We start from the raw sequence: 27,755 nt of genomic DNA on the forward strand, positions 1-27,755 counted from the left end.
GCTTTTTTTGTAATTTTTGTAGATAGGGGTTTCACCATGTTGGCCAGGCTGGTCTCTTAACTCCTGGCCTCAAGTGATCCACACGCCTTGGCTTCCCAAAGTATTGGGATTGCAGGCGTGAACCACTGTGCCCAGCTAGGGTTTGTGTTCTTAATCATCACCCTATATTGTCCCCAGGTTAACTCCCTTTCTAGTTTTTTTGTTTGTTTTGAGACGGAGTCTCTGCTCTGTCACCTAGGCTGGAGTGCAGTGGCGCGATCTCAGCTCACTGCAATCTCCACCTCCCAGGTTCAAGTGATTCTCCTGTCTCAGCCCCTGGAGTAGCTGGGATTACAGGCATGTACCACCGCACCCAGCTAATTTTTTTGTATTTTTAGTAGAGACGGAGTTTCACCATATTGCCCAGCCTAGTCTCAAACTCCTGATCTCAGGTGATCTGAGATCATCTCGGCCTCCCAAAGTGCTGGGATTACAGGCATGAGCCACCGTGCCCAGCCGCCTTTCTAGTTTATTGAATGGAACTTTGACAAACACAAAACTTGGAACTAGGCCGGATGCGGTAGCTCACATCTATGACCCCAGTTTGGGAGGCCAAGGTGGGAGGATCACTTGAGCCTAGGAATTCAAGACCAGCCTGATCAACATAGTGAGACCCTGTCTCTATTAAATTTGACAAGCATATATACTTTTAAATATATATCATATATACACACAAAAACAAAACTTAGGATGAGAAGTAATGTTGCAAAGCACACACTTGGCTTCAGTATGAGTAGCTGCTTCATTTTCCAATGGGAAAAAAAAACAAAAAACAACCCTGAGCAGTGTAGTTAGGAGGCACTGAGTCACTGAGCACCATTCAATTCCAACCAGCCTCTCAATGCAGCCCTCCCTGCCTCTTGAATTCTGCCCCAGAAAACTCATCCCTGTCTAGGACTCAGCCCTGAGGGGCTGGGCTGGAAGGCTGCACGGGGCAGCCTGGTCCTGGTGAAAAGGACACTTTCCTGCTCCCCCACCATGTCTTCCTTGGAAATGCCAGGAAATGGGCTCTGTGCTGATCCAGCTATTTGGGAGCAGTGTCATGGACACAGGCCGAGGGACAGGCTTATCAGCCAGTGGTGTCTGAGTCTCCCGACCTCCCGGTGGGGCCTTCTGGGCCCTGCCAGCTCTTTTGTTTTCCAGAGACCAGACCTTCCTCTCTGGGAGGACAGGGTGCCACACAGAAGCGGACAGTGACACTGCTGTACCCGCACAGAACTAGTTTATTCAGTAGTATGGGGCATGAGAAAACAACAACAACAAAACGCTACCATATTTACAGCAACAACCAAACTGTACAATCTGATGGTTAGTATCAAGTTAGCATCCAGCATCTTTGTATTTTTTTAAATCAAGTCATCAGTAGTAAAAACCAGTTAAATTTTTAACCCTTTGCAGGAATTGCTGAGGGGAGAAGACAGGGGGAGAATCCACGGCAGAAAAGACAGAGGCCGGCCTCACAAATGAGAAACAGGAGCCTTTCTTTCCTGCCCACAGCCTCTTTTTCTAGCCACCTGCTCCAGAAGGAAAGTCAGTGACAAGTCTGGAATACATGCTCGGAGTAAATGGTGACTCAGATGAAAAGCAGTCGGCAAAACTGAGGAGAGGGGAGGAGAGGTGGGGAGATGACGGCCTGGGGCAAGGGGAAGGGCGTCAAGCCCCCAAGCCAGGGCTGCTGGGAACACCCAGCCTGTGATGGCCATATCAGACCCCCGGGACTGGACACGAACCCATCCCAACACAAAAAGCAAATAAATAAAACAAATATATTAACTCTCTCTTCACAGGGAGCTGGGGTGGAGTCGGGCAGAAAGAGGAACAGGACCTGGTCCTTTGAAGAAGAGAGCCAATTCCAAGAAGGGGTTAAAAATAGAACATGTCTCAGAGGCCACAGCAGGTTAGACAAAGTAGCATTTGTCCGATTTTGGGGGGTGGGGTGGGTGAGTGGACACCAGAACCCAGACTTGAAACCTGTGCTTGATTGAGCACCCTCAGGGCAGCCGAGCCAGCACTGTGTTTACTCTTCCTCCCCCACCCACACCACAGCAAAGAAGCGCAACTTAACACATGACTGGCCTGCCCGGGGTGCGGGGCGGGCAGGAAAAATGAAGCACTTTTGGGTCAGCAACTGAGCAAACACCTGGGCTGCCGCACACGGCCAGAGTCCAGGAAAAGGAGAGGGGCTGGGGCTGCCCGACCCCCGCCTGGGGGCACAGGCTCCCCTGAAAATGTGTTCATGCAGCATTTGGGGGTCCAGGGGCGCTGAGTCCTTCTGCCCCCTCGCCGGACAGGGCTTTTCCAGTTCCTGGGAGAGGCAGCGCGGGCAGAGCGAGGCACACCCTTTGCCCTGGCCCTCACCGTTCTGACGCCTGCCCGGGTGCAGCCCAAAGGGTGTGACGCCCTGGCTGCGTGTGGCTTTGTCCTTTCCTTTTGGTGATGGCGAATGAGGGGCAGGCCCCCCAGGAGTCCCTCTCCTCCGAGAGGCACAGCAGATGGGAAACTGAGGAGAGGCTGGGAAGCATCCTGGGAGGTCCTATCCTCTTTGGGAAGGGAAAGGGGAGTCAATTTCCAGCGTATAAAAAAAATGAATCCCTGAAGTCATGAAGAGTGGAGATCCTTTTTTAAATTCTTTTTTTCCTCTTTTCTGAAAAACTTTATCTTGGAGATGTTGGCCCCAGGGGTCCAAAGTGCAGTGGGGGGAATGGTTGGGGGGGAGTTGGCACTAGATGGCCTTAGGTGGGGTGAGTACCCCTCCCGGCAAGGCCCAGGCTCCTCAGATGGACGTTTCGTCGCTGCTGCGGGCAGGCGATGGGGAGCGGGGCAGGATAAAGCACAAGACAGGAGCAGGGCATGAGTGTGGCTGGGGAAGGGAAGGGAGCCTCGGGCGTAGGAACCACGGCCCAGGGTTAATGCAGGAAGTTAAAGAAGAGAAATCTGGAGAGGCAGGAAAGGAAAGTGGCAGAAAAGGCAGACAGAGGGTTAGTTGAAACAGGAGAGAGTGAAAGCTTTCACCAGACGAAGGAAACAGGAAAGCACCCCCAGCTCCCCATCCTCCCGCACTCTGCCCTAGGCTGGGCTGCACCGCGTAGAGCCCAGGAGGGGTGGCCCGCCCCGCAAGGCACCATGGTTTGTGGGCACGGCATAGTAAGGGAGCTGGGCCAGTTCTGCCCATTTGTCCTCCGAATGCCATCCAGAGTCACCCGGGGAGGCCCAGAGGCAGCTCTGGGCCCAGGTGAGGCCTCCGTGGGGCTGCACCCCGTCCCGCCCACCCAGCCACACTCACTCGGAGCCTGACGAGTCCTCATCCACCGTGCCTGCCTTGATGCTCATGGCGATGGGCATGACCCCGTTCAGCTGCTCCTGGAGGCTCTGCCGGGGTGGTGGGCGGGGAGGGGGGCCGCCCCGGCTGCCCTCACTGGCGGAGGAGCCCCGGGAAGACCCTGTGCATTGCTCCAGGGGGAGCCGCAGGAGGCTGCTCTTCTCGCTGATGGTGGGCAGACACTTCTTCTTAAGGATGCCTGTGGGCCAGGGCGGGGCTGTGAGGTGCGGCCACAGGAGAATGTGAGGCATGAGGCTGCTGACTAGGGGAGCTCGGCAGCTGGGGGTGCCCCACTGACCTTTGTGAGGCTGGGCAGAAGAGCCTGGAAGGGGGCCTAGGGACCCCTCTCGAGACAGGGCATCTCCATTCTCCCGCAGCCGCTCCTCAGGGGCCCCGTTGCCACTACTCTCTTTTGCTGTGGTCCCAAAGTCTCCTGGCCAGGGGGCCTTGCCAGGCCCTGGGCCCCCATCTGGTGGGGAAAGGAAGTAGATGAGGCCCACAGAGGGCAGATAGCCAGGAGGCCACCACCCCAGTCCTGCTTCCCAAGAACCCCAGGCCCACTGTCCTCCCACTGGCCCCAAAGGCCACAGCCCCGGTGCTGGCCCACCCTTGGGAGTACTGTGCAGGGGCAGTCTCTCTGCTCCAGGCCCCAGCAGGCTATCCCAGCCCTGCTCTCCAGGGAAGGCGGCCTCCTCTTCCTCCTCCTCTTCTTCCTCCTCACTGTCTGATGAGTGGGTAGAGGCATAGGAGCCACTCTGGTCGTCTTCTAAGGACAGGTCACTGTCGGAGTCCGTGTCAGGATCTAGGAGGCCAGGGAGAGATCACAGCCAGCCCAGCCACCTCCACCCACCTTCAGTAAAAGCCAGCCAACTGCCCCGCTGGGCGGCCGGAGCCTTCGGTCCTCACCATGCTGCTGGTCTTGACCTTCCAGGAACAGGCTGCCTGGATCCCCCAGGCCAGGGGGCCCTTGGCCAGGGTTCAGTGTGGACTCCTCCCTAGGAAGATGAGACCATGCTGGAGGGGTCAGCCTGGCCCCTTGCCCAGGGTCCCAGTCTCTCCTCTCCCGTGGGATCTTGGTTCCTGCTGTGGGTCCCTTACAGCTTCTAATCCAAGCTGGCCCCCATGTCAGCCACAGTGTGTGCTCCCCAACTCCCAACGGCTGGCTGGCCTGGGTCCAACATGCATGGGCCCCTCCTCCCCTCCTCCACCCTCCGGGATTCACCTCAGCAAGAAGGGGATGTAGCTGGGCTGACTCTTGCCCGAGCGGCTGGTGCTGTGCAGAGAGCCGGCCGAGTCTCCGTAGGGCTGGTACAGCCGCCCATCTGCGTAGGGGCTAGGGCAGTTGTAGGACTAGGCAGGGAACAGAGAGGTCAGTAAGTGGGGAGTGGGATGGCTGGCCCCAGGCTGGGAAGAAGGAGGGTGGAGGGAACTTGCCCTAAGTTCCACCTTCCACATGCTCCGGTCTGAAAGAGGGGGCCCTGCTTCTCTACTGCCCCCATATTGAGGCCTGGCAGTGGTTACAGCTCTGCCACAGCTGTGCTACCCCTGCATGCCCCCAGGGATCCTGGACTCACTATATAATGGCTCTGTAAAAGATGAGACCAGAAATTGTCTCTTGAGAGCACCTTGGGAGACAGAAAATTTACTAAAATTCATGAGAGATTCTCAGGTGCAAGGCACTTATTACCTGATTATCTGTCTCAGCCCCATCTCCCTCAAGTCAGAATCCTACACACCCTTTCCAACATCTCCTCCCCAGGCCAAACATGCCATTTCACCTCCCCTTCCACCTTCCAGGAAGGGATGGAGAAAAGAGAAAGGGGAGTGGGGTCAAAAGTACAGGCTCACTGGGCCTCCTACCTCTCCCTCCCTTCACCACCCGCCTAAGACCCCTGACTCCCTCACCGAGGTCAGGGTGGACTTGGTGGTCAGAGCAGGGTCAGGGCTGGGCTTGCGGCTGCAGGCAAGCTTGAGTGCTTTCCGGACCTCCTTGCTAAGCACCACATAGGAGAGGAAGATGAAGGGGCCCTGGCAGGCAAGAGGCAGCAACGGTCTGTGCATATTCAGGCACCCACAGCCCAGGTGTCTCCCTTCTCCACAGGCTGGGCCAGGTACCTGGATGCAATTGCAGGTAGCGAAGAGGTAGTGGAAGAGGAGAGTGTCGCTGTTGACAGAGAGCAGTGCCAGCAGCCACGTGGCGCTCAGCAGCAGGAGGACGGTGAAGGAGGGCTGCAGGCCCGAGCTGGGGATAGGGACAGGCCATGAGTCCGGCCATGAGGCCTCCCATGCTGGTGCCTGCCCACGGCCCAGGCACCCCAACCCTATACTCACACAGGACCTTTCTTCTCAAAGCCCTGCCGCTGGGCAGCACAGGAGGCCCGGGCCGCCAGGATGTACAGGAAGACACTCATCTAGGCAGGGGCAGAGGGCGTGGGGTGCTCAGTGGGGACAAACAGCTTCCACCCAGCCCACAGGGCCCTGTGGCCTCAGCTGTTCCTAAAGGGAGTCCTGAGGACACGCAGCCCCAGCAGCAGGAGGACAGCAAAGGAGGGCCACAGCTGACACCCAACCCACCTGCTAGCACTCACCGAGACGGCAAAGGCCACCGGGCCAGCAAAACTCCAGATGAGCGTGTCATAGATGGAGAGCCAGCAGAAGTCAGGGTTCCCATAGCCCTCAGGGTCCAGGCCCACGGCTAGCCCTGGAGCATGGATACAGACGGGAGCAATGGAGGGGTGATGAGGGGCCTCGGAAGTAGGGCTGCAGGCAGGTGGGCTCACAGGCCCAGGCACAAAGCATGGAAAAGGGTTCTGCCCACCATCAGCCCCTGCCATCCTCCCCAGGATAGGGGAGTGATGCCTGGGTGGCGGCCGCAGAGTCTGGGTTAAACCAGAGGGACACCTGTGAATAAGGTGGCCTGGGGCATGGGGATGTGGGGCCTCAGGGCCTGTATGTGGGTGGAGAGAACATGGCACAAAGGTGGACCCAGGGATGTGGGACTCCAAGGCTGGGAATGGGTGGGGGTACCTGTGATGAAGGCAGGCACGCCCCAGCCCAGCATGTAGTAGAAGCGCATGGGGCCGGTGTTGACGTCGCGCACCTCAGTGAGTGCCCGGTACAGGTGCAAGGCCTCCAGCAGAGCCCAGGAAAAGGTGCAGAGGTACAGGAAGTGCAGCAGGATGGCAATGACTGTGCAGGCAAACTAAGGGCCCAGGCCAGGGCAGGTCAGTGACCGGGACCCGCCCAGAGCACAGGCTCAACTTCGGGTCAGGCAGGGAGGAGGGCCTGGGTGTTGGGAACTGCTTCCAGGGAAGCCTGGGCCAGAGGCACGTGCTGGGGGATCCCGGGGGAGCTGGAGAAGAGGAAATCCTGGGCCAGGCGCTGCACTAGGCACCTTATTAGAGTTCATGGTGCAGGAGCAGGGTTTGCCAGTGGGGGCTGGGGAGGGAGCCTGAGAAGGTGGGGACAGTTTCTGGGCAGTAAGAGCATCTTACAGGGAGGTCAGCCTGGTTGATGCCCAGGAGGAAGACCAGCTGAGCCAGGCCCAGGGCGGCTGTCAGGTTACGTCGGATGCCGTGTTGGTTGGAGCGCAGGATACGCAAGAGAGTGAGGAAGAAGAAGGTGAGCAGAAGGGCAGCCAAGGTGACACCTAGAGCCACGTATGTCAGTGTCTTCAGTGGCAGGATCTCCCCATTCTGCAGAGTGGGCGGCAGGGGGCCAGGGAATTAGGAAGGGCAGGACCTGAGCACCCAGCCCCGTGCCCTGGGTGCCCACCCACGGCTCTGCAGCTGCCCCTGTGGGCCCGACCTCCCGCCGAGAAACGTCCATGAGCACAGCGAAGCTCGTCATGTGGTTGCACTGGCAGCTGACGTGGCTCTCGTTGCGGAAGACGACTTCACAGCCTCTGGCTGACCAGCCACCTGTGCCACTGACTCTGTGTGAGGAAGGCAAGGTCAGGGAGACAAGGAGGGTGAGGCATGCAGGGGCCTGGACTTTCAGCCCAAAGCCTGGGGGGCGAGGGCAGTGCAGGCTCACAGGATCGAATGGTTCCAGAAGACACAGATGGGCTTGGTCCGCTCCTCTGTCTCCAGCAGGCGAAACTGCACCGTGACGGGCTTGTCCAGGGCCCGGGGCAGAAGCTCCTCATCATCATGGACGCTGATGCTCACCACAGGTGTGTTGATGATCGGGCGTTTGGGGACTCTGATGTGGGGCAGTCAGGTGCACAGTCACCACGGCAGTCACATGACTGGGGGGACGCCCCCGACCCCCTCCATGCCTCAGCACTCACCGCCCGACCCACACCCCTACCCACACCTGTCCCCTTGCCACTGACCTCAGGCTGCGCTTGTCAGGGTCATAGTTATGGGGCAGTAGCCCGGCCAGGGTGCGGTAGATGATGACGCTGGCCACAGCCTCACCCTGGCTCAGCTCCGGGTGCCGTCGCTGTCGCCGTGCCAGCTCCTCTGGCTCCTGGGCTTCTCCGGGGCCTGCGGGCCTGACCACCGGGGGCGTCTCTGGGAGGGGACACTGTCACACTTAGCTGGGCCCTGCCCTCTGTGGAGTCTGCACAGACACTGGGGTCCAGCTCCCAACTCAATCCATAGCCACCACTGACCTCTGAAGACAGACTCAGGCAGAATGACTGTTGTCTCAAGGTCCGGGGGCTGCTCCCCACGCAGGGCCTCGTAGCGGGGCAGCTTGGCCCCAGCAAAGTTCCCTTTGTCCAAGCGCACTACGGAGATGACTAAGGAAGGGGATGGTCACAGATCGGACCTGTGAGGCAGGCAGGACCCCACCACAGCTGCTCTTGTCGGGGACTCCCTCCACAAACCCCTCCCCAACCCAGGCACCAGCCTCACCAATGTTGGGCGTGACGATGGTGAAGGGGCTCAGGTAGGTGTGCCGCATGTTCTGGGCCAGGGCGCTGGCATAGGCCTCATAGTGCTGGAGCAGCCAGGCGGTGCCACCCTCTGTCTGCTGGATCAGCTCCCAGTGCCGCTTGTTGGCTGCGTCCAGGAGGGCGCTGCCCACCCGCAGCAGATTCTGGGGTGGGCAAGGTCACGGGGGGTGTACTCACAGCCCACACCTGACATCCCCACCATGGAGCCCCGGCCTGTGCCCGGGCCAGCCCCCGCTCCCCACCAGGCCCCACCCTCTGCGCTCACTGTTGCCTCCCCTGAAATGCTCCTGGATCACACTGCCCACTCAGGTCACTGGATGCTCTGCCCCTAAGCCCTCCTCCTCATTCTCTACATAAGAGCTTCCCAGCCCTGTGCCTGGACCCACACAGATGTCCTGAGATACTGCTTCCTCCCAGCCCATGGTACCACAGGCAGGCCTCTGCTCTGGGTCAGACCATGCCCCAACACACATATCCTACTATGATAAGGGTTGGGAAGAGGGCTGGGCCAGGGGTCACAGGGTTTCATGGAGGCCTCCTGCCAGCAGGGAGCTCCTTGTAGGTGGATGGGAGGGCCCCCTCTGCCCCCCAGGTTGCCATGAGCAGGCTCACTCACCATGACCCCTATCTAACCAGCCAGCCCTGCATCCTCCAAGCCCCACCTCAGTGAAGTGCACGTCCTGTGTGGCAGACAGCCCGAAGCCCCGCTGGGCGCTCTCGTGGGCCAGCAGCCACGTGGCCAGCTGGTAGGCCACCTTGACGTCGCTGCCGAAGTAGCCAGCTGTGTGCTGCGTGGCATTGCGCAGGAGCAGGGCCAGCCGCTGGGAGCGCCCTGAGTCTAGGCCTGACTCATTCCGCTGTAGCCGCTCAGCCTAGACAGGACGGAGCGGAGGAGCAGGAGTGAGGGCAGGAACTCTGGAGCAAAAGGACCTCAGGAGGGGAGAGATGGCCTCTCCAGCTGGGAGCCCAGGAACACACAGGCTGGAATTCCAGAATCCGCGTTCTCAAAGATGGGAGTGGGGGCAAGAGAGACTCAGGACGAAGGAGAGGGAAAAGATGGAGATGAGGGGGTTCACTTACGAAGCCCTTCAGTTCTGAGAAGGTGATGGACGTGCAGTTGAAGAGGTTTGGGGGGAGCCACCCCCTGTGCTCATCACAGTGGCGCACAGCAGTCCCTGGGGGGAAGGAAGCCAAGAGGGCTGGCCTCAGGGAGACACACAGGAAGCCCCTGTGACTGGCTGAGGTTCTGCTGGAGGCCAGCACCTCATGGGCCGGGGACAGCAACTAGCAAACAAGGGCCCTGGTGAAACAGGAAGACAGGTATGTAGAACACCAGGGCCAAAAATCGCCACAAGATCGATCCACACAGGGGCTCTAGGGGAACAGGGCATACAACCTCCTTGAGCCCCCATCCTGCCTGTCTCCAGCCACCACTTTGTGCTCTCCACCACTTCTTGCCTATGAACCTGCTCATCGCCAGTCCAGGACCAGCGCCAGCCCCCATCCTGGACTGGGTCTCCTGGGTTAGCAGCCAACACCCCTACTCCCCAGACTGTCTGCCTTTGTGGTGGCGTAACTCCAGGACTTGGTGGTGAGCTGATGATTGGAACCCTGCATGATTCATCTTTGAATCTCTAGCACAGTCCTATGCCAAGCACAGTGCAGGTTTTTCAGCATTTTTGTTAAGAGTCCAAGATGTGGGCTGGGCACGGTGGCTCATGCCTGTAATCTCGGCACTTTGGGAGGCCGAGGTGGGCTGATCACGAGATCAAGAGATTGAGACCATCCTGGCCAACATGGTGAAACCCTGTCTCTACTAAAAAAATAACAAAAAATTAGCTGGGCATGGTAGCACACGCCTGTAGTCCCAGCTACTCAGAAGGCTGAGGCAGGAGAATCGCTTGAACCCGTGAGGTGGAGGTTGCAGAGAGCTGAGATCATGCCACTGTGTGTAGCCTGATGACAGAGCGAAACTCCATCTCAAAAAAAAAAAAAAAAAAAAGTCCAAGAGGTGGTGGGGTGCAGTGGCTCACACCTGTAATCCCAGCACTTTGGGAGGCTGAGGCAGGCAGATCATGAGGTCAGGAGTTCGAGACCAGACTGAGCAACATGGTAAAACCCTGTCTCTACTAAAAATACAAAAAAAAAATAGCCAGGTGTGGTGGCAGCCAGAAGCTGAGGCAGGAAAATTGCTTGAACCTAGGAGGCGGAGGTTGCAGTGAGCGGAGATCACGCCACTGCACACCAGCCTGGGTGACAGTGACAGACTCTGTCTCAGAAAAACAAAACAAAACAAAACAAAACAGTCCAAGATGTAGGCACACCTGGGCAACATGGGGAAGGGGAAATGTGAGCCAAGGAAGATGGGAAATGAAATCCCAGGACCTGGAGGCCAGAAAGTGGGGTGCCCGGATCTTCAGCCAGGAGCTTCCTGCCCTCATCCCACTAACGGCAGAGGCCATGTCCTCGATATCACATCGGGGCCTCCAACACCTACCAAAGGAGCCTTTGGGACAGGGAGCAGCAGCGGGCAGCCCGAAGCGGGTACGGGGCCACCAGATCCCAGCCTCAATCGCTCGTGGGCAGCTGTCGTAATTCACTGTGGGGAAGAGCACATGGTCACCCAGGAGGAGCTCTCCCTCTGCGGTCCTGCCCAGGCTCCCCAGCCCTCCCTAGGCCTCCCCAGGCCTGCAACCAGCCCCTTCCTGGCTTTCCTGGGGTGCAGGTGCCTAGCACACACTCTGAGGAGGGCTTCCCACCCATCCCAGGAGCCCCACCTTCACAGCCATTGGTGGTGACCTCAGCAAAAGGGTTGTCACAGCGGTCACATTGACGCCCGATGACACCTGGCTTGCATGGACACTGGCCGTCCTCAGGGTCACAGACTCGGGACAAGGAGCCTGTGGGGTAGCAGTCACACAAGAGGCAGGTCGGGCTGCCTGGGGGCCGGTAGTGGTTCTCCTGAGAAAGGAGGGAAGAAGGGTGTCACTGGCCAGGCTCTCTTCCCAGGATGCTCATGGGTCCTCTCAGCTGTGGCCCCTGTGGAGAGGGTCCCGACCTCAGGTCCTCTCAGGAGCAGTATTGAAAATAATTAACACTAGCAAAGCTTTGGAGTTGAGCCCATCAGCGAGATGTCACAGAATCAGAACAGGCTGCAAACCAGCACCACACCAGGCCAGAGCTCATGGGTTACACATTGGCCCAGGGTCCCCCTGCGCCTCAGACACATGAAGGTAAGCAGCCAACTACCCTGCCTATGACAGCAAAGGCACAAGGCCCTCAGCTCTGCAGGAAGACCCATCTCTACAGCCTCCCCTCTAGGGCCCAGGAGATGTGGACAGAGGCCCAAGTGGCCACAGTGGAGGCTTGCTTGGGGCTGTCACCTTGCAGTGGCACTCGCCGCTTGTCTTGTTGCAGTCTGGGTCAAAGCCTTTGCTGACATCACAGTTGCATGGGCCACATGTGGGATGACCCCACCAGCCACGGGGACAAGGCTGGTCAATCCTGCAGAGAGGGACCCAGGTAGGCATGAGCTCCCCCTGCCACTCCCACCTAACCTAGGTGAGCCCTATGTGGCCCTTCTGACCCTGGCTGTGGATCAGCCAGGCTTTCGGGGCTCTGAGGGACACACCAGAGAGGAGCAGCAGCCACTGGGACCTGCTGCCACAAGCCCTGGTCTGCTTACCTGGTCTCACAGTATGGCCCAAGGTAATTTGGAGGACACTCGCAGGTATAGCCATGGGGGGCACTGGGCTTGCGGGTACACACAGACTGGTGCTCACACGGGTTCAGGTCACACACATTAGTACAGTTGTCACCATAGTAACCTGGGACCAGAAGGACCAGAGAGGCTCATTCCCCCACCCTCCCCTGGCACCGTCTGCCATCAAACCCTTCATCTGTTTCTTTCCACATAGCGTCCTATCAGCTGGCTATGGCTTTGTTGTGTAGGCAACTAAGACTCAGAGAGATGATGTGATGCTCCATGCCCCAAGTCACACAGCAGAGCCAGCATGTGGCCCCAGGCACCTGATAACCTGCCCGTTGCCCTGGATTCTTAGCATACCTGGATCACAGCTGCAGGAATAGCTGTCCCAGTCGTTGCTGCAATAGCTGTTGGCGGGACACGGGTTTGAGTCACAAGGGTCAGGCAGGCTACAGCCTTGCTCCACGTTGATGCTCTCCCCACGGCTGGGATCCAGGCTGTTAACCCCCTCCGGCGTATCGCTCACCCGCACACCCTGGGAGGGACAGGAGCAGTGTTGCCCTCAGTGGAGCGGGGCTGCAGGTGGTGGGGGGGATGGGAGGGCAGGGCAGGACACTCACCTGCAAACAGCCCCGAAAGCCATGGGCCACACCGCCGGCTGGCCCAGGTACTCCGCCCACTGTTATGTTGCTCAGGTGCAGACCATGCAGCCGGGGGCCCAGGTTGCCCTCTGCTCTCTGCTGCCCATAATCGAAGGACAGAATGGCATGGCCGGGCCCCCCGCTGGCTCCCAGTGCCAGCTGTGCATGGTGCCAGTCACCGTCATTGGCCCGGCCTGGCTCCAGACGGAGAGAGGAGGCCTGGAGCCCTGTGCCCTCCACGCTCAGCACCACGTGGCCCTCTTGTAGCTGACACCAGGAGGAAAGAAAACAGGGTCAGCAGATGGCCTTAATCACTGTTCTCCAGCCCACAGTTCCCCTTTCTGGACCACCAAACCCATCCTGCTGCCCAGCTGAGGCCATAAAGAGGAAAGCGTATTTATTTCCCTCAGGCCCAATAGGTGGCAGCATTGACCTTCCCAACGGATCCTGCGGCCTCTATATGTCCCCACTCCCGCCCAGGACCTGCCCAGCCACTTCTGTCCAGCCCCCTAGAGGCCACCAGGGCCCTATGGCCAGGCCAGGGCCAGCCGCCCTTCCCTGCATCACCTGTAGGGTGATGGTGCTGCGCCCCCTGGTGACGGCCTGCAGCAGGACACCGTCGGCCTGGCGCGTGCGGAACATGAGGCTGAGGTGCCAGGGTTGGGAGATGGGCAGCGAGAGGCCATGCCAGGCCACCAGGCTGCTGCCCAGGAAGTGCTGTGGATTGGCCATTTCTGGGGAGGCAGGAAAAGGCAGACTGTGACGGGTGGAGCCTCGGAGGGCCCTGGGGGCCTGATGCTCAGCGGTGGCGGCTGCATGGGAGGCAGAGCCCACTCCCCTCATCAGCCCCGCCCTCCAAAGTGCGTACCTGCCCTGGGCCCGCCCCACGCTGTGCCCAGGCCTGCCTCTGACTGGCCCCTTTGTCTCCTGTGTTGCCCTCTCAGGGCTCTGCCCAGACACGCTTTTCCACCCACAGCCCGGCTCAGCAGAGCCCTGCCCAGTGCCTGCCCCAACCCTGCCAGTTCCCAGACTGTTGATGGCACTCAGGCCGTGGCCTCTAACAGCCACCCCTCCTACCCTGGGCGCAGCTCTTGCCCCCGAAGCCCAGGGGGCACTCGCAGCTGAACGCGTCCCACTGGTTCACGCAAGTGCCCCCATTGTGGCAAGTGTTGCTGTCACACACGTTCTTCTTGGCAGGGCAGCCTGGAATGGAGAGAAGGTGGCTCAGTGGACCTGAGCTGGGGCTGTAAAGAGAAAGCCTGTGGCGGCAGCTAGAGAGGCCTCTGAGACCCTCCATTCTGGCATCCTCACACCAGGCACAGCCCCTCCTCTCAGCACTGGGATCCCAGCCTGGCTCCACCCCGGGCCCCCATACCAGGCACAGTGCCATTGTTGGCAATGAAGTCAGCCATGTCTATGTGCCGGCTGTCCACCTGCAGGTTCCGCATGCAGCCCACGAACTGCCGCATTCGGACTGGGAAGCTCTCAGGCAGGTCAGGCACCCCGCCTAGTAGCAGGGGCCCTGTCAGATCCAGAGACCTGGGGGAGCAAAGATGGTGGTGGCACAAGGGAGGGCTGGGAGCTTCTGGTCCTCCGCTCGCTCTGCCGCCAGGCCAGAGACAGGAACGGCGTAGGCAGGTGTCCAAGGGGCCCTGCAGAGCAGTGCTCAGGAAGGGGGTCACCCCTACCTGGAACTGTTCTTGTCGAACACTCAGCCCCCTTCCCAGACTGCCCCACAGGGCCTTGCTCTGATGCCCCAGTCTTGACCCCATCCCCAGGGCTGAGCAGGGGCTAAGAGAGGCAAAGGGAGGGAGACCCCGAAAGCCCACCCTCTCCACCTTCCCTCCCTGCCTGGCCCTGCCCTCACTTCACCCCATCCCTGGCCCTTTCCCCTGCTCACTTCTTGCTGCCACCCTGGGTGCCCTGGGCAGCACAGGAGTAGTTGCCCAGGACAGATCCGAAGCGCAAGGCCACCCCTGTGTCACAGCCATCCACGGTCACCACGGCCACCTTCTGCTCTGATGGGCCCTGCGGGAGCCCTGTCTGACCCAACAGTGGCTGTGGACAGGAAAGAGCAGAGAAGGGGGACACTGAGTACGGAGCCCACTAGGTTCATGGCCAGCACACACTGGGTGCCTCTGTGTGCACCCACACGCCCAGACACACGTACACACATGCATATACACACACGTGTGCTCACGTGGTTTATGCATGTAACTACCTTCCTCAGTGTCCAAGTTTGCGGCTGCCTAGTGGAACAGAGAGCATTGAGCAGTGCCCAGTGGGGTGGGAATGCTGGGCATTCCCAGCTGCTCCCTTCCTCTCAGCCAGAAATGCCCTGACCAGCCCACCCAAGTCTGGAGGCAATGCCACTCAGGGCTGGGTAAGCACCTGAGGCAAGAACAGAACCCCCAACCCTCTGTGCCCTCCACACCCACCTTATTGTAGTATTTCAGCTGCACCGTATGCCACTGGCCATCACTGACTCCTCCGGGCACGAATGGGGACACCGTGGTGGTTGACTCCCCTGGGGAAAGGACCAGGTGAGCTGGGATGCCTGACGAGGGCTAGGAATGGCAGGGTGTGGGGTGCCAGTGGCTGGGGCTGGGCCCAGGTTTGGCTGATAGAGTATGTGGCTTGGGGTCAGGGGCTGGAAGACTTGGGGCCTTTGGAAGATGGGCAAGGATGGGGGGCAACTGTGATCACCTGCAGAGAAGGTGAGCTGGACCTGCTCCTGTATCACCTCGAGGGCCACAAAGTCATGCTTCTCATTGAAACGCCCATTGTACAACAGCAACCCGTCGCGCTCCTTTGTGGCAAACCTGAACAGGAGTTGGGGATGGGGGCAGGGAATGGGGTACCCACCTGGATGCCAGCACCCCCACCACCTAACCAGCGTAGGGGAGGAAGACCTGCTGGCAGAACCACAGGCAACTCCAAGAGCAGACCTGGCTCTGCCAGCAGCCTGCTCCACACTCTTTCGCTGCCTGACCTCTTACTTCAACCACAGAACAGGAGGCACCTCAGACGCCCACCAGGCCCGCTCCCCACCCCCAGTGCCCAGCCACTCACGAGAGGGCCAGGGTGAAGTGGAAACGTTGGCGCAGGCCACGAAAGGTGATGAAGGAATGGGCGGGGAAGCTGCGCGTGGTCACCTGGCAGTAGGGCTTCTCGAAGTCTCCAGATGGGCAATCACACTTGAAACCGCCCACCAGCAGGTTGACACAGGTGCCCCCATTCTTGCAGACACCCGGGGTGCAACGGCCTGAGCGAGCACTCACCTCACAGTGCTCACCTGGACAAGAGGAAAGGCAGGTGAGTACCAAGTACCTGAGGACGGGAGGGGAACTGAGACCCCCCACAACCCAGTGACAGCTCCCATGGCCTCCCGTGACCCGCGTAATACTCCCCAAACCTCCCAGGCATCCCCACTTCCTCTCGTGTGCCATCTTCTCTGAGACCTATGGTCCCCAGCCCTTCGTGGGCACCCTGTTTGGCTCACTGAGCTGCTCTCGCCACAGCTCCACGCACTGCTCCCCTGCAAGTTCCTTGGAGTTCCCAGCCCCTTCCCTATCCCATTTGGGTTTCATAAGCACAGGCCTGCTGGGACACTTGGTTGTAAGGCCCGGATCCCGGAAGACTTCGATGTCACGCTACCAAGCACGCCTGGGGGTGTCCTGGCCCCCAAGAGGGTAAATGTGCACAAGCAGATGGGCCTGCAGGAGAGCGGGAGGGCTGGGAGCCTCCCTCCTCCCTCCTTCCCACTGGTGCTTTTGTCCCTCTCAGGCACTGAGATCAGTTTCCCTCCCTGGGGATGGGACCAGGCTTCCACTTAGATTTGTCTGGGTTATGGAGGAGTAAGAGAGAGAAGCTGGGGAGCCCCCAGGAATGGGGCAGAGGACTCCCACCTTGAGCCCTGGGGTCCAGACTGAGGACCTCTGTGCACCTGGGACATGCTGAGAGTGGGAAACTGAGCTCTGAGAGCAGACAAGAATTCAACAGAGGAGCTGAAAACTCCAACATCAGATGGGAAAATCCACCCTTCTCTCCCTCCCCATTCCCAGATTCTAGAGATAGGTTCTCAGCTCCTGTGCCTAGTGACTGGCTCTTGTTTCCATGGAAACTGTTGTTCGCCTACTCTAACCCCCACTCCCAACCCCCCCACCATCCTCCTGGACAAAGACTTCTCTCCCCTCCCCCAAGCCCGACCCTCCCCTTCCCCCCACCCCTAGCAGCAGCAGAGAGAAGTCAAGTCTGGCAAGTTCTGGGCAGGAAGATGCAGTGGGGAAGGAGTGGGGCCTGCCTATGGCTGCTGGCAGAGCCAGTGGGCATGGCCCTGGAGGACAAGGAGCAGAGCCTGGGCATCTAGGAAGGAAGGGCCCACAGGGAAGGGGAGCAGGGGATGTGCTGAGAAGACGCAGGAGCCTGAAGGGAGGGGTCAGGAGCATAGAGCAGAGGCAGTGAGCATCCCAGGGAGCAGGATGTGTAAAGACCTTGGCTGACAGGCCAACAGGGAAGCCACCTAGCCAGGACCCTCTTTTACCAGCACCTGGGCAGAGGTGGAGCCATTCTGCCCAGGCCCACACAGGTGCAATGGTTTTCTGGAGCACCTCATCTAGAACTCAACCCCCTCCAGTTCCCCCAGCTCTTCTGTGTCTTCCCCTTAATGCCTGGGTAAAAAAGTACTTGCTGCAGCTCAGAAAGGGAACTCACTCAGCGGCAGAGAGACCAGGTTCTAGGCCCAGCCCCACCTCTAAAGCAAGTGTGATGAGACCAGGAGCAAGTCACCCAATCTCAGCGTTCCCTTAAATCAAAGCCAACACTTTCCATGCCACCAGCTGTTTCCAAGTATCAAATTAATTACATTAATCCTCACAACCAACTTATGACCTAAGTACGGTCATTATCTCCATTTCAAATAACTGAAGGCCAGAGAGGTTAAGTAACTTGTTCAAGGTCACACAGCTACTAGTGGCAAAGCTGATACACGAACCCAGGCCGACTGGCTCTGCCCGCAATGGCACTGCCTGTGTGTCCTGTGCACAGCAGGGAGAAGCACTCCTTGCACTGCCTTCCTCAGTGGGGTGCTGTCAGGGAGCAGGCCGGATTTATGACCTCTCAGCGTAGCTGCACCTCACTTGGGAAGAGAACGAGGCAGCCGCCAGCATTTGTCCTGATTTGTGCCTGCACCACAGAGTCAGCCTTCCAGGGCTGCCCCATGAGTCCCCTCCCTTGGCTCACCCGTGTAGCCATCACGACAGAGGCAGGTGTAGCCGCCCTCGCGGCTGCGGCAGCGCCCGTGGGGGCCACAGGGCCGCGAGTAGCAGAGGTCCACCTCGGTCTCACAGTAGTCACCCGTGAAGCCGGGCGGGCAGCGACAGCGCAGCCCCCCGACGGGGTGGATGGGCCGGAAGAGCACGGAGGAGGAGGCGATGAAGGGCGCGGAGGAGTCGAAGCGCAGCACTGACACGCAGCGCATGTAGTTCTCACAGGGCTCCCTCAAGCAGATGTTGTCGTCGAAGGGCAGCACGCGCTGCGCCGAGATGGCCGTCAGCAGGCTGCGGTTGAGGTATAGGCGCTCCTGCAGGTCCTCAGAGGGCAGGAAGGGCGGCCCGCCCCCGGGCCCTGGCGGCTGGCCCACCGACAGGCTCACGTTGAGGATGTGGCCCCCGGGGGCGTCGGTGTCCCGCTGTACGTTGAAGACCACCACGTGGTCCGGTGGTGTGGCCAGCGTGGCGGCCACCGCCTGGATGAAGAGGCCTAGAAGTGGCGACAGGAAGCGCTCGGGTGACATGTCCTCCAGGCGCAGCGTGATGCTGTGGGTGAGCATCTCATCGGTGATGATGGTCACACGCAGCGCGCACTGGGCCGTCACGCTGTGTACGCCGTCTGTGGAGAGGGACACAGTCAGGACCCAGCCTGAGGTGGGGGACCAAGCCACAGACCCGTGCAGGGGCGTGAGGAAGACCCTGCACAGGTGCCAGGGCTGCAATTCAGCTTGCATATTCCTGCACCACCCGCCAAGAAAGGCTCTCCTTTCCAACTGACATAAGGGTGCTGAGCCAGGTATGTCACCTGTGGGCCAATCACTCCTTCAGGGCTCAGGGGATGAGATTTGTAGTTCTCTTTGCATCCTTTCCCAAAACCTTCTGTCGCTGATGCACGGCACACCTCTTAATGTTTGTGTACCTTTCCCTGCCCAAGCTAGGGCTCCTGCTCCCTTCCCCCAGAGTCTGCGCTGCCTGCGCGGGAACCCTATGTTGTCTTTTTCATACTTTTCTACAGGGCCCAGAGCATCTTGAGACCCACAAAAATCGTCCTCCTGCCCTCTCAGCCTCTACACCTCAACACCACGATAATCACAACCATGGCTGTGTTCTCCACTCCCCCACAGCAGCAGGGAGCTGGGGGGGTAAACTGGGTCAGTGGGCCACCTAGTCCCCCTCCCACTGAGCCCCATGGCTGCTTGGGCGCAGACCTGCTATCCCCATGGCAACACCCAACACAAAGCATTCTTCCTGCCCAACTCTCTGGGCTGCTGTGGGTAGCCTGGGGGGCCCCACCCCAGGAAATCCAGCTGAGCCACGTTAACCAGTGACAACATCACCCACTGCCCCATGCTGGAGACAGGGTGAGTCGGGGTGGGGACTGGAGGGCAGAGATAGAAGGGCCTAGGCAGCTCTCCACTCTGAGACCCCAGAGCCCCACTGAGTCAGTCTCTTCTCTGGCCCTAGGGCCTCTAGCTGCCCATCACCCACTTGGCTCAAGCATTACACCCAAATGCCTGCCATGCCCCCAGGCAACACACTCACTTATAAACAGCTAAGCACTAACACACACTTGCTGGTGTCTCACTCCACCCACACACCCTAAGCCCAGAAATACCATACACACCTGAATGCACATACACATGGGAATGAATTTTATTTGGCTAAAAAATGAAAGCTGGGGGCCTGGAGAAGGAGGAAATGGCTTTACAGGGCAATAAGGGATAGTCTTTTTTTTTTTTTTTTTAAGAGACAGACCCTCTGTCGCCTATGCTGGAGTGCAGTGGCACTATCATAGCTCACTGTAGCCTCGAACTCCAGGGCTCAAGTGATCCTCCCACCTCAGCCTCCCAAATAGCTGAGACCACAGATGCTCACAACTACGCCTGGCTAATTTTTGTTTGCGTGTAGAGATGGGGTCTTGCTATGTTGTCCAGGCTGGTCTCAAATTCCTGGCCTCAAGTGATCCTCCATCTCAGCCTTCTAGAGCACTGGGATTACAGGGATGAGCTACTGGCATATTCATATTTTTATTTATTACAATGCCTTACACATGGTAGGTGTTCAGAAAACACTGAGATGTGGATGACAATCTATTCAGTCTCCATAAAAAATAAATGGACTTTAAAACATAGCAGGGGGGCCGGGCGCAGTGGCTCATGCCTGTAGTCCCAGCACTTTGGGAGGCTGAGGCAGGTGGATCACGAGGTCAGGAGTTCGAGATCAGACTGACCAACATGGTGAAACCCTGTCTCTAATAAAAATACAAAAATTAGTTGGGTGTGGTGGTGGGCGCCTGTAATCTCAGCTACTCAGGAGGTCCCAGCTACTCAGGAGGCTGAGGCAGGAGAATTGCTTGAACCCAGGAGGCAGAGGTTGCAGTGAGCCGAGATCGCGCCATTGTACTCCAGCCTGGGTGACAGAGGGAGACTCTGTTCCAAACAAACAAACAAACAAAACCACACAGCAGGGGGAGCCCAACTAGATATAAAAAGCAAATGCTTACCCTAGCAGTAATGGGGCAGGAGCCCATGTTTCTGGGGTGGGGTGGGAGTAGGCAAGGGACATGGGAACAAATTCTGCATCTGTGTTGTACCTACTTGCGGTGGCTGACTGTACCAGCGGTGGCTCAGCTGAAGCCGGGAAGGCTGAAGGCAGACCCCCATCTCAGCCGTGTCCTCAGCCCACTGCCCACCTACCCTGCAGCCTCATCACTTGCTTGTTCTCACCAGCTCTCACCAGCAAGCCTGCTTGTCATCATCCACTTCTGCTCCTCCTGCTCTCATCTCAAAGCTGCTGCACAGGCTGTTCCTTCCCACCCAGACACCAGCCCACAGTCCTCTGAGTCTTCTAACCTGCCCTAGCTCACCTGCTCCAGGAAGCCTGCCCAGATTTATGTCATCAGGCTCTACTTTCCTCTCTGTTTCAGACTTCCCCACACTAGGGTGCTCAGCTGGCACAGAGCTCTTGTATACCTGGTACACCTGCCTAATGATTCCTTGACGGGATATTCCCTCCAGGCAGAAAGCAGCCCAAGACTCCACACACAGTGCCCATAACTGATTAAGAGCGGAGAGGGGGCAACCAAGGCCATGGAGCGGGAGAAACTTTGCCACCCCTCAGCCCTGGGAACAAACACTTCTCCCTGTGTCCCCCACCGCCATTGTCTTAGGCCCCGCCTGGTCCCCTCTCCCAGCATGTCTCTGTTGCTTCCCATCTGGTCCACCATCTGTGGCCACCTGCCCCCTCTGCTGTTGTCCCCCATCCCCAACAGTCAACCCACTGCTCCCTCCTTTCTATATCACCCCCCTCTGCCTTGACCTAGGTCACCCCTCAGGTGCAAAGGCAGGATGGGAACAGGGGTGGGGAGTGCGCTGCCTGAGCTGTCTTCCTGGACAGAAAAGAAAGAGCTGGGATGGCCTCTGACCCCAGGAAATGCCATCTGTGCCCCAAGCTTAGCCAGGCACACCTGGAAAAGTGCCAGGTCCCGGTTAGTCTCCCAGTCTCTCTTCCCCTGGCAGATGTGCCAGCAGAGGCTGGAGGCCAAGAGGGCTCTGCTGTTCTGGGAGCTGCCCAGACCATGGACAGGAGCTGCTGTGTGTCTGAGCAGAGGAAGAAAGAGGCGAGGAGAATTCAGCCTCCAGGGGAGCCATCGGCCCAGGCTGGGGCAGCTGCAGCCATAGGGAAGAAGAGAGGGGAGGCACAAACACGGAGACCAAACAGGGGAAGACAAAGCCTCAGGAGAGGAGCCAGCGATGCGCAAGTGGGAGAGCTGGAGAGCCACAGGAGCAGTGAGAGGGCACCGAAGAGAGGCAGTGCTGCAGGGCCCCGCATGGGCAGGGGCGGGAAAGAAAGAAGAGACAAAGAACAAGAGAAGGAAAACAAAGGGGCAGTGGGAGTCAGCTCCCCCTCACCCCGGCCTCCCTGAACTTTGGGGTTGCCGTGGTGACTGCCTCCAAGGGTCAGGGCTGAAGGGAGAGGGTGGGGCCAGAGGCCAGGAGGAGCCGTCCTGGATGTTGTCCCAAGCCTTCTCTAGACTAGAGAACCGAGGTCTGGGGCTCTGCCCTGGTGGGAGACTGAAGGCTTAATGGGGGCGCTTCTCTGCCAGTGTCTGGCCACACTCACCAAAGGCAGGCTGGGTGTGGAGGACCAGAGGGAGAGGCCCTCCTTCCCACCTCCTTCCCACTTGTCTCAAGTTCCCAGGCACAGTCGAGGACACAGGAGCTCCAGCCTCCCACTTCCGCCTCCTGGAGGGGAAACTGAAGTCTCAGGAGGCTCGGAACCTCAGCCACAGTCCTGAAAAGCTCCTGCTTCCTGGCTCCTGTGGCTACTTTGAGGGGTGGGGCAGGGAGGCATCTGTCCAGCAGGGACCCTGAGCAAGGTCACGCCCTGACTCTCGCATACCCCTCCTTCCCCTTCAGGCCACACTCCCTGGGGTGGGAGTAGGGGCCTGCCAGCCTCTTCTTTTCCTCCCTTCCCTGATGGGTTTGAAGGCTGCCTAGAGGGGGCGTGACCTGACCCACCCCTGGGGTGCAGCTAACAGCATCCCCTCATGAGGGTCTCAGTTGTTCCCAGGCTTGGGGAAGGCACTCAGCAATTTGGGTGTGGTCTTCTCCCTGCCGCTACCTCTGGCTCCCCACAGCTGATAAAAAAAGACAGAATACTGTCACCAACCCCCTCCAACTCTCCTCCCCCAGTCCTGCTGTCCAGGGAGTCTGTAAGCTGAGTGCTTGGCCAAGCAGCAGGAATGCCCCAGCCTGGGTTCCGGCCAGGCTCCCACGCCCTGGGACTCTGTTCTCTCCTCAGATAAGGTGCCTTGGGGTCTCTGCCCTCAAAGCTCACCAGTCCCCTGGCCTGTCCTGGTCCCTACACTCCATTCCTGGAGCTTGGGCTGGTCACAGCCAGCAGGAAAGGAAGGCCTGGCACCCTAAGAACGGCCTGTGAGGTGGCAAGGGGGGCCCAAGAGCCCTCAGCCTGCCCCCCAGCTTCATTGCAGCCCCCCCTCCAAGCCAGACCCGAACCACGGACTCTGAAAGTGGGGTCTGTTTGCACAGACAATGAGCTCTGGCCTCACTTCCTGTGGGAGCTCTGAAGGGGGGAGCCAGGCCAGGCTCTTTCTGCCTGGAGGGAAAAGAATGCGCTCGACAAAGTCCATGTCAGCCGATTCTGCAGCTCAGCCAGGAGGCGAAAGGGGCCAGAAGAGGACTACAGGGTCCTGACCCCTGGGTGGCGGCAGCCCTGTGCTCCCATGGTCCCCAGCTCTGCCAAAGGCTGTGTGAGACTGCAGGAATATCTTGATGGGGGTGAAGGGGCCCCGGCCTCGCCTCCTCTCCTACGCCACAGTCCTCTCTGCCCTTCCCCCAGCTCTCCTGGCCCCCCAGGCTTCCACGCGCCTTTTTTCACAATTCTTGGCAGCCATAGCCGGGGCAGCCTCACAACACTTCCCCGACCACGTCACAGGCTGGTAGACAGTGGGGGCAGCCAACCGAAGCAGCCCAGCCCAGCCGGGCAGAAGGTGGGGCCTGCACCAGCCGCCAGGGTTCCTGGGGCTTCTTCCCAAGCTGGCTCTTGCCCCTCCCGCTCTGTGCCAGGCACTGGGCAGGGAGGTGGGTCTGTAGCTGCTTCCTGGATCGCGCCCTACCTCCAGTGGCGGCCCAGACCCTCCCCGCGAGCTACCCCCACCCCAGCGCCACCTGGGCCCTTCCTTACCTGACACCAGCACGCTCATGATGGCCTCCAGAGGCCGGTTGTTGTCCAGTGCGCGACTTAGCTTCAGCTCACCCGTGGAGGCATTGAGCAGGACCAGGCTGAGCTCGTTTCCCCGCTCAAAGCTGTAAGTCAGACTATCTGAGATATCAGGGTCATGGGCAGGTACTCGGCCAATGGCACCCCCAGGGAAGCTGCTTGAGCGGTTGGTGACATAGTTGTTGAAAAGGATCTCAAAGTTGCCCAGCACTGGTGGGTTGTCATTGCGGTCAAGGAGGCGGACATGGACTGTGGCCCGGCTCACCAGAGGTGCCGACGTGGCCTGGATGACCAGGATGTACTCAGGCCGGTCCTCGTAGTCTAAGTCTACCAGGGCTGTCAGCTCCCCAGAGAAGATGTCCAGCTGGAAGACCTCAGGGATGTTGCCCTCCACAATCTGGTACATAATCTGGGCATTGGTGCCTTCATCGGGGTCAGTGGCTGTGACCCGGGCCACGGCTAGCCCAATGGGGCTGTTCTCTTCCACAAACACATCAAACTCGTCCTGCTCAAAGACAGGGGGATTGTCATTCACATCTAACACAGTGACTGTCACTTCCATAGGTGTGCGGGCTGGGGGCATCCCCTTGTCCACTGCATATGCCCGCAAGACATACTGGGCCACGTTCTCTCGATCCAGCCTCCGTAGCGTTCGCACGATGCCTGACGTGGACTCAACAATAAAGTCACCGTCTCCATCGTCGCCTCCTTGGAAGGTGTAGAAGACCCTGCCATTAAGTCCAGAATCACGATCAGTGGCTGAGATCTGCAGGACGCTAGTGAAAGGTGGCACATCCTCATAGACACTGCCCTGGTAGGAGTCTCGCAGGAACTGAGGGGCATTGTCATTCACGTCGTTCACCAGGATCTCCAGGTAGGTGGTGTCGGACTTCTGGGGAATGCCGTTGTCCCGAGCAGTAATGGCCAGGGTGTAAGACACTTGGTCTTCGTAGTCCAGCTCAGCCTGGGTGGTGACAGCCCCCGTGTCTGCATCGATGCGGAACTGGGGGATGCTGTCCTCCATGAAGTAGGTGATGCGGGCATTCTCACCTGTGTCCTCATCCGTGGCGCTGATCAGCACCACCGTGGTGCCTGCCGGCCGGTCCTCATTAACATTCACTGTATAGTGGGAGCTCTGAAAGACAGGACGATGGGTGTTGGCGTCGGTGACATTCACCACAATCTGTGCCGTGTCCTGCCGAGTGCCATCGGAGGCGGTAACAGCCAACACATACTGCCGCTCAAGTTTGTAGTCCAGTGGCAGGGCAAGGGATACCAGCCCACCACCACTTTGGCTGGTGATGGAGAAGCGGTTTCGAGTATTGCCACTGGTGATCTGGTAGGTGATGACACTATGAGCATCACGGTCCACAGCTGACACCGTCACCACGCTGGTGCCCACAGCTGCATCCTCATTGAGCCGCACTGTGTACTCTGGTTGGGTAAAGGTTGGATTGTTGTCATTGACATCCAGGACAGTCACGCTGACACTGGCAGAGGCAGTGAGTGCTGGAGTGCCATGGTCTCGAGCTTCTACCCCAAAGCTGTAGAAATCAACTTCCTCTCGGTCCAGTTCAGCAGCCACAGAGATCCAGCCTGTGCCATTGTTGATGGTGAAGGGGAAGTCATGTCCCACCCCAGCAAGGCGGTATTCCAGGCGGGCATTGTCACCAGCATCAGCGTCGATAGCCTGGACATGGAGAACCAGGTAGCCTAAGGGGACGCTCTCCAGGACAGTAGCCTGGAAAGGGGTGCTGACGAAGATGGGGGCATTGTCATTGATATCCAGGACCTGCACTGTCACCAAGCCAGAGACATTAGAGAGTGGGGGACGGCCACCATCTTGTGCTCGCACCCGTAGGGTGTACTCCTTGGTCGTCTCATAGTCAAGAGGGCTCACCACATCCAGAGCTCCAGTCTGGGCATCCAGATAAAACTGTCCCCGAGCGTTGCCACTCATGATGCTATAGTGCACCAGGGCATTGCTCCCCTTGTCTCGATCTGAGGCTGTGACTCGGAGTACTGGGGCCCCTGGAGTCACATCCTCCCTCACCTGGACCACATAGCGCTTCTCACTAAACTGGGGGGCGTTATCATTGTCATCCTCCACAGAAAGGAAAACAGCGGCTGTGGTACTCCGAGGACCCGGGTCCCGACCCTGGTCACTTGCCTCTACCGTCAACTGGTAGGATTCCACCTCTTCCCGATCCACAGGGCCACGGGTTCGGATCACCCCAGAGCGAGGGTCAATCTCAAAGACCTCAGAGGGGCTGCCCCCAGACCCCTCCAGCAGGCGGTACAGAATATTGGCATTGGGAGGGGCATCACCATCCGTGGCCCTGACAGTGAGCACCTCATAGCCAACCTCCAGGTTCTCCCTGAGGCTCTCCTTGTACTCCTGCTGCTCAAACACAGGGTCATGATCATTGGTGTCAGTAACCAAGATGGTGAGTGTAGCCAGGGCACTTCGTCGGGGCATGCCGTGGTCCTGCGCCGTGACCCTGAAGACGTGGGTGCTCTTGGTCTCACGATCCAGCTCCTCGGCTGTGGTTACTGCACCAGTGGTTGGGTCCAGGGAGAAGAACTGGTTGGAGCGGCTATCAAAGAGGGCATCCATGGTGTACTCAAGTCGACCTGCCTCACCCTCGTCCGGGTCGATGGCCCTCAGGGATGCAACAGGGGTGCCTGCTGGCTGGTTCTCCGGCACTGTGGCCTGGTAGCTGGGGGGCTGGAACTGGGGGGCTGTATTTACATTCCTTTTCCGACGCCCACCCAGGGACTCTTCTGGTGACCCTTCTCCTGCCCTGAGCCCGGGGGCCTGTGCCAGCTTGCAGGACTGGCATCTGAGCCGTGGGGCCTTTAAGCACGGGTGCTCCTGGGGCAGTGTGAGCTTGCCCTGTGGGGAAAGGTGGCCTCCAATGCCCAGGAGGCGACAGCTCCAGGGGCAGCCTTCAGGAGCTGGTGGTAGGGGAATATGGGCCCCGGATTCTGGACACCAAACCCTCAGGCCATCGTGGTGGGGTACCAGGTGGCCAGTCAGCTCAGTGCCCGCATCCCTGCAGCGGCTAGTGTAGAGCCAGAGGTTCGACGCTGAGGATGGACAGAGCCAGCCCATGGGGGCGCAGGCCCCCGAGGAGCCTCGTCCCCTGGACCCCAAAGAACGACAGGGCCCCACTTGGTCTCCCAATAGTGGTGACGGCAGCAGCAGCAGCAGCAGCAGCAGCGGCAGCAGCGGCGGCGGCAGCGGCGGCGGCGGCGGCGTTGGGAGGGGGGCGCCGGTGGCCGGGCTCCGCATCTCTCCCAGCTCCCGGCCGGCGGCCGGGTCAACAGCGGCGGCGGCTCCTCCTCCGGCTCCTGCCTGCCCCGCCGCGCCTCATGCCCGGGCCAGGGCGCCAGTCCCCGGGGGCTCCCCGTGCGCTCCGCGGGGCCTGCGTCTGGATGGCTCGGCGGGACCCCCCGCTGCACCCTCCGACGAGCCCGGGCTCCCACCGCCCCTGGGGCCAGACCCGCTCCCGGGTCACCCTGAGCACCGCGGGCTGCCGCCGCGCCTCCACCTGCGCTCCGGGCACTCACCACCTGCGCCCGCGGGCCCCGCGGCGCCCCTGGCCTTCCCGGGCCCCGGGTTCCGGAGCCGGGGTGTCCCCTCCGCCCCTATGGGATCGCCCACCTGCGCCCGCGTAGCCGCGCGACCCGACCCCTGCCCGGCCCCGGCGGCCCCCGACGGTCCCGCGCCGCCCGCTCGCGCCCCGCGTCCCCGCCGCGGCTGCTGCCTGTCGCCGCGGCCCCGGGCCCAGCCCCGCGCTCCCTCGCCTCCGCGGCGGGCGGGCGGGCGAGCTCTGCAGAGCCGCGGCGGCGGCTCATTACCATAGACCTGCTCGCGCCGCGGCCGCCTTAAAGCGGCAACGCCGGCCGCGCTGGAGGAGGTGGGCCCCACCTAGCGCACTCCTCCGCGCCGACGCACCAGGATTCCCTCCAGCAGGACCCTCCATCCCAATTTCCCCAGGCCGGCCTCGCCAGATGCCCGGTGCGAATTAGCGATCGGAAGCCACACAGCTGATGATAATCATGGTGGAAGTACCCTAAGTATGCCTAGAGGTTTCCAAAACATTTAAGGGCTCTCAGAGGCCAAGTTCCC

The 27,755-nt window shown here is 59.7% G+C and overlaps 1 protein-coding gene and 1 long non-coding RNA gene across 3 annotated transcripts; one reads left to right on the plus strand and one right to left on the minus strand.

Moving 5' to 3' along the window:
* Nucleotides 1-652: 652 nt before the first annotated feature.
* Nucleotides 653-2,644, plus strand: LOC115837652. Its single transcript, XR_004032703.1, has 2 exons — nt 653-1,347; nt 1,438-2,644. It is a non-coding gene; the product is annotated as an uncharacterized LOC115837652 (long non-coding RNA).
* Nucleotides 1,245-27,460, minus strand: CELSR2 (cadherin EGF LAG seven-pass G-type receptor 2). 2 transcript variants are annotated; one of them, XM_030824920.1, is made up of 35 exons: nt 25,791-26,928; nt 23,585-25,310; nt 17,850-18,497; nt 15,681-15,903; nt 15,315-15,430; nt 15,047-15,135; nt 14,509-14,666; nt 13,984-14,147; nt 13,686-13,811; nt 13,176-13,342; nt 12,588-12,875; nt 12,328-12,502; nt 11,947-12,088; nt 11,645-11,765; nt 11,039-11,222; nt 10,759-10,860; nt 9,342-9,436; nt 8,924-9,133; nt 8,221-8,404; nt 7,977-8,105; nt 7,695-7,875; nt 7,394-7,561; nt 7,166-7,292; nt 6,853-7,053; nt 6,386-6,560; nt 5,947-6,059; nt 5,690-5,769; nt 5,474-5,600; nt 5,264-5,386; nt 4,581-4,708; nt 4,265-4,353; nt 3,966-4,160; nt 3,657-3,827; nt 3,323-3,557; nt 1,245-2,973 (listed from the first exon to the last, which is right to left on the minus strand). In XM_030824920.1, exons 1-35 carry the CDS (start codon nt 26,913-26,915, stop codon nt 2,946-2,948), a joined length of 8,313 nt encoding a protein of 2,770 aa, XP_030680780.1. In that variant the 5' UTR covers nt 26,916-26,928; the 3' UTR covers nt 1,245-2,945. The 2 variants fall into 2 exon arrangements, with proteins under 2 accessions (XP_030680780.1, XP_030680779.1); XM_030824919.1 differs by having other exon boundaries at nt 23,585-27,460.
* Between the last annotated feature and the right edge of the window lie 295 nt (nt 27,461-27,755).

The sequence above is a fragment of the Nomascus leucogenys genome, chromosome 12 (genome assembly GCF_006542625.1).
Source record: "Nomascus leucogenys isolate Asia chromosome 12, Asia_NLE_v1, whole genome shotgun sequence".
NCBI lineage: Eukaryota > Metazoa > Chordata > Mammalia > Primates > Hylobatidae > Nomascus > Nomascus leucogenys.

Excerpts from the sequence above, each read along its gene's own strand:
- CELSR2 (XM_030824919.1), bottom strand. The coding sequence starts at position 26,915 with ATGCGGAGCCCGGCCACCGGCGCCCCCCTCCCAACGCCGCCGCCGCCG. Across the intron at positions 8,106-8,220 it reads CATCGTCACGCCCAACATTG|TCATCTCCGTAGTGCGCTTG; the intron begins GTGAGGCTGGTG and ends CCCCTTCCTTAG. Across the intron at positions 3,558-3,656 it reads TTCTGCCCAGCCTCACAAAG|GCATCCTTAAGAAGAAGTGT; the intron begins GTCAGTGGGGCA and ends CCTGGCCCACAG.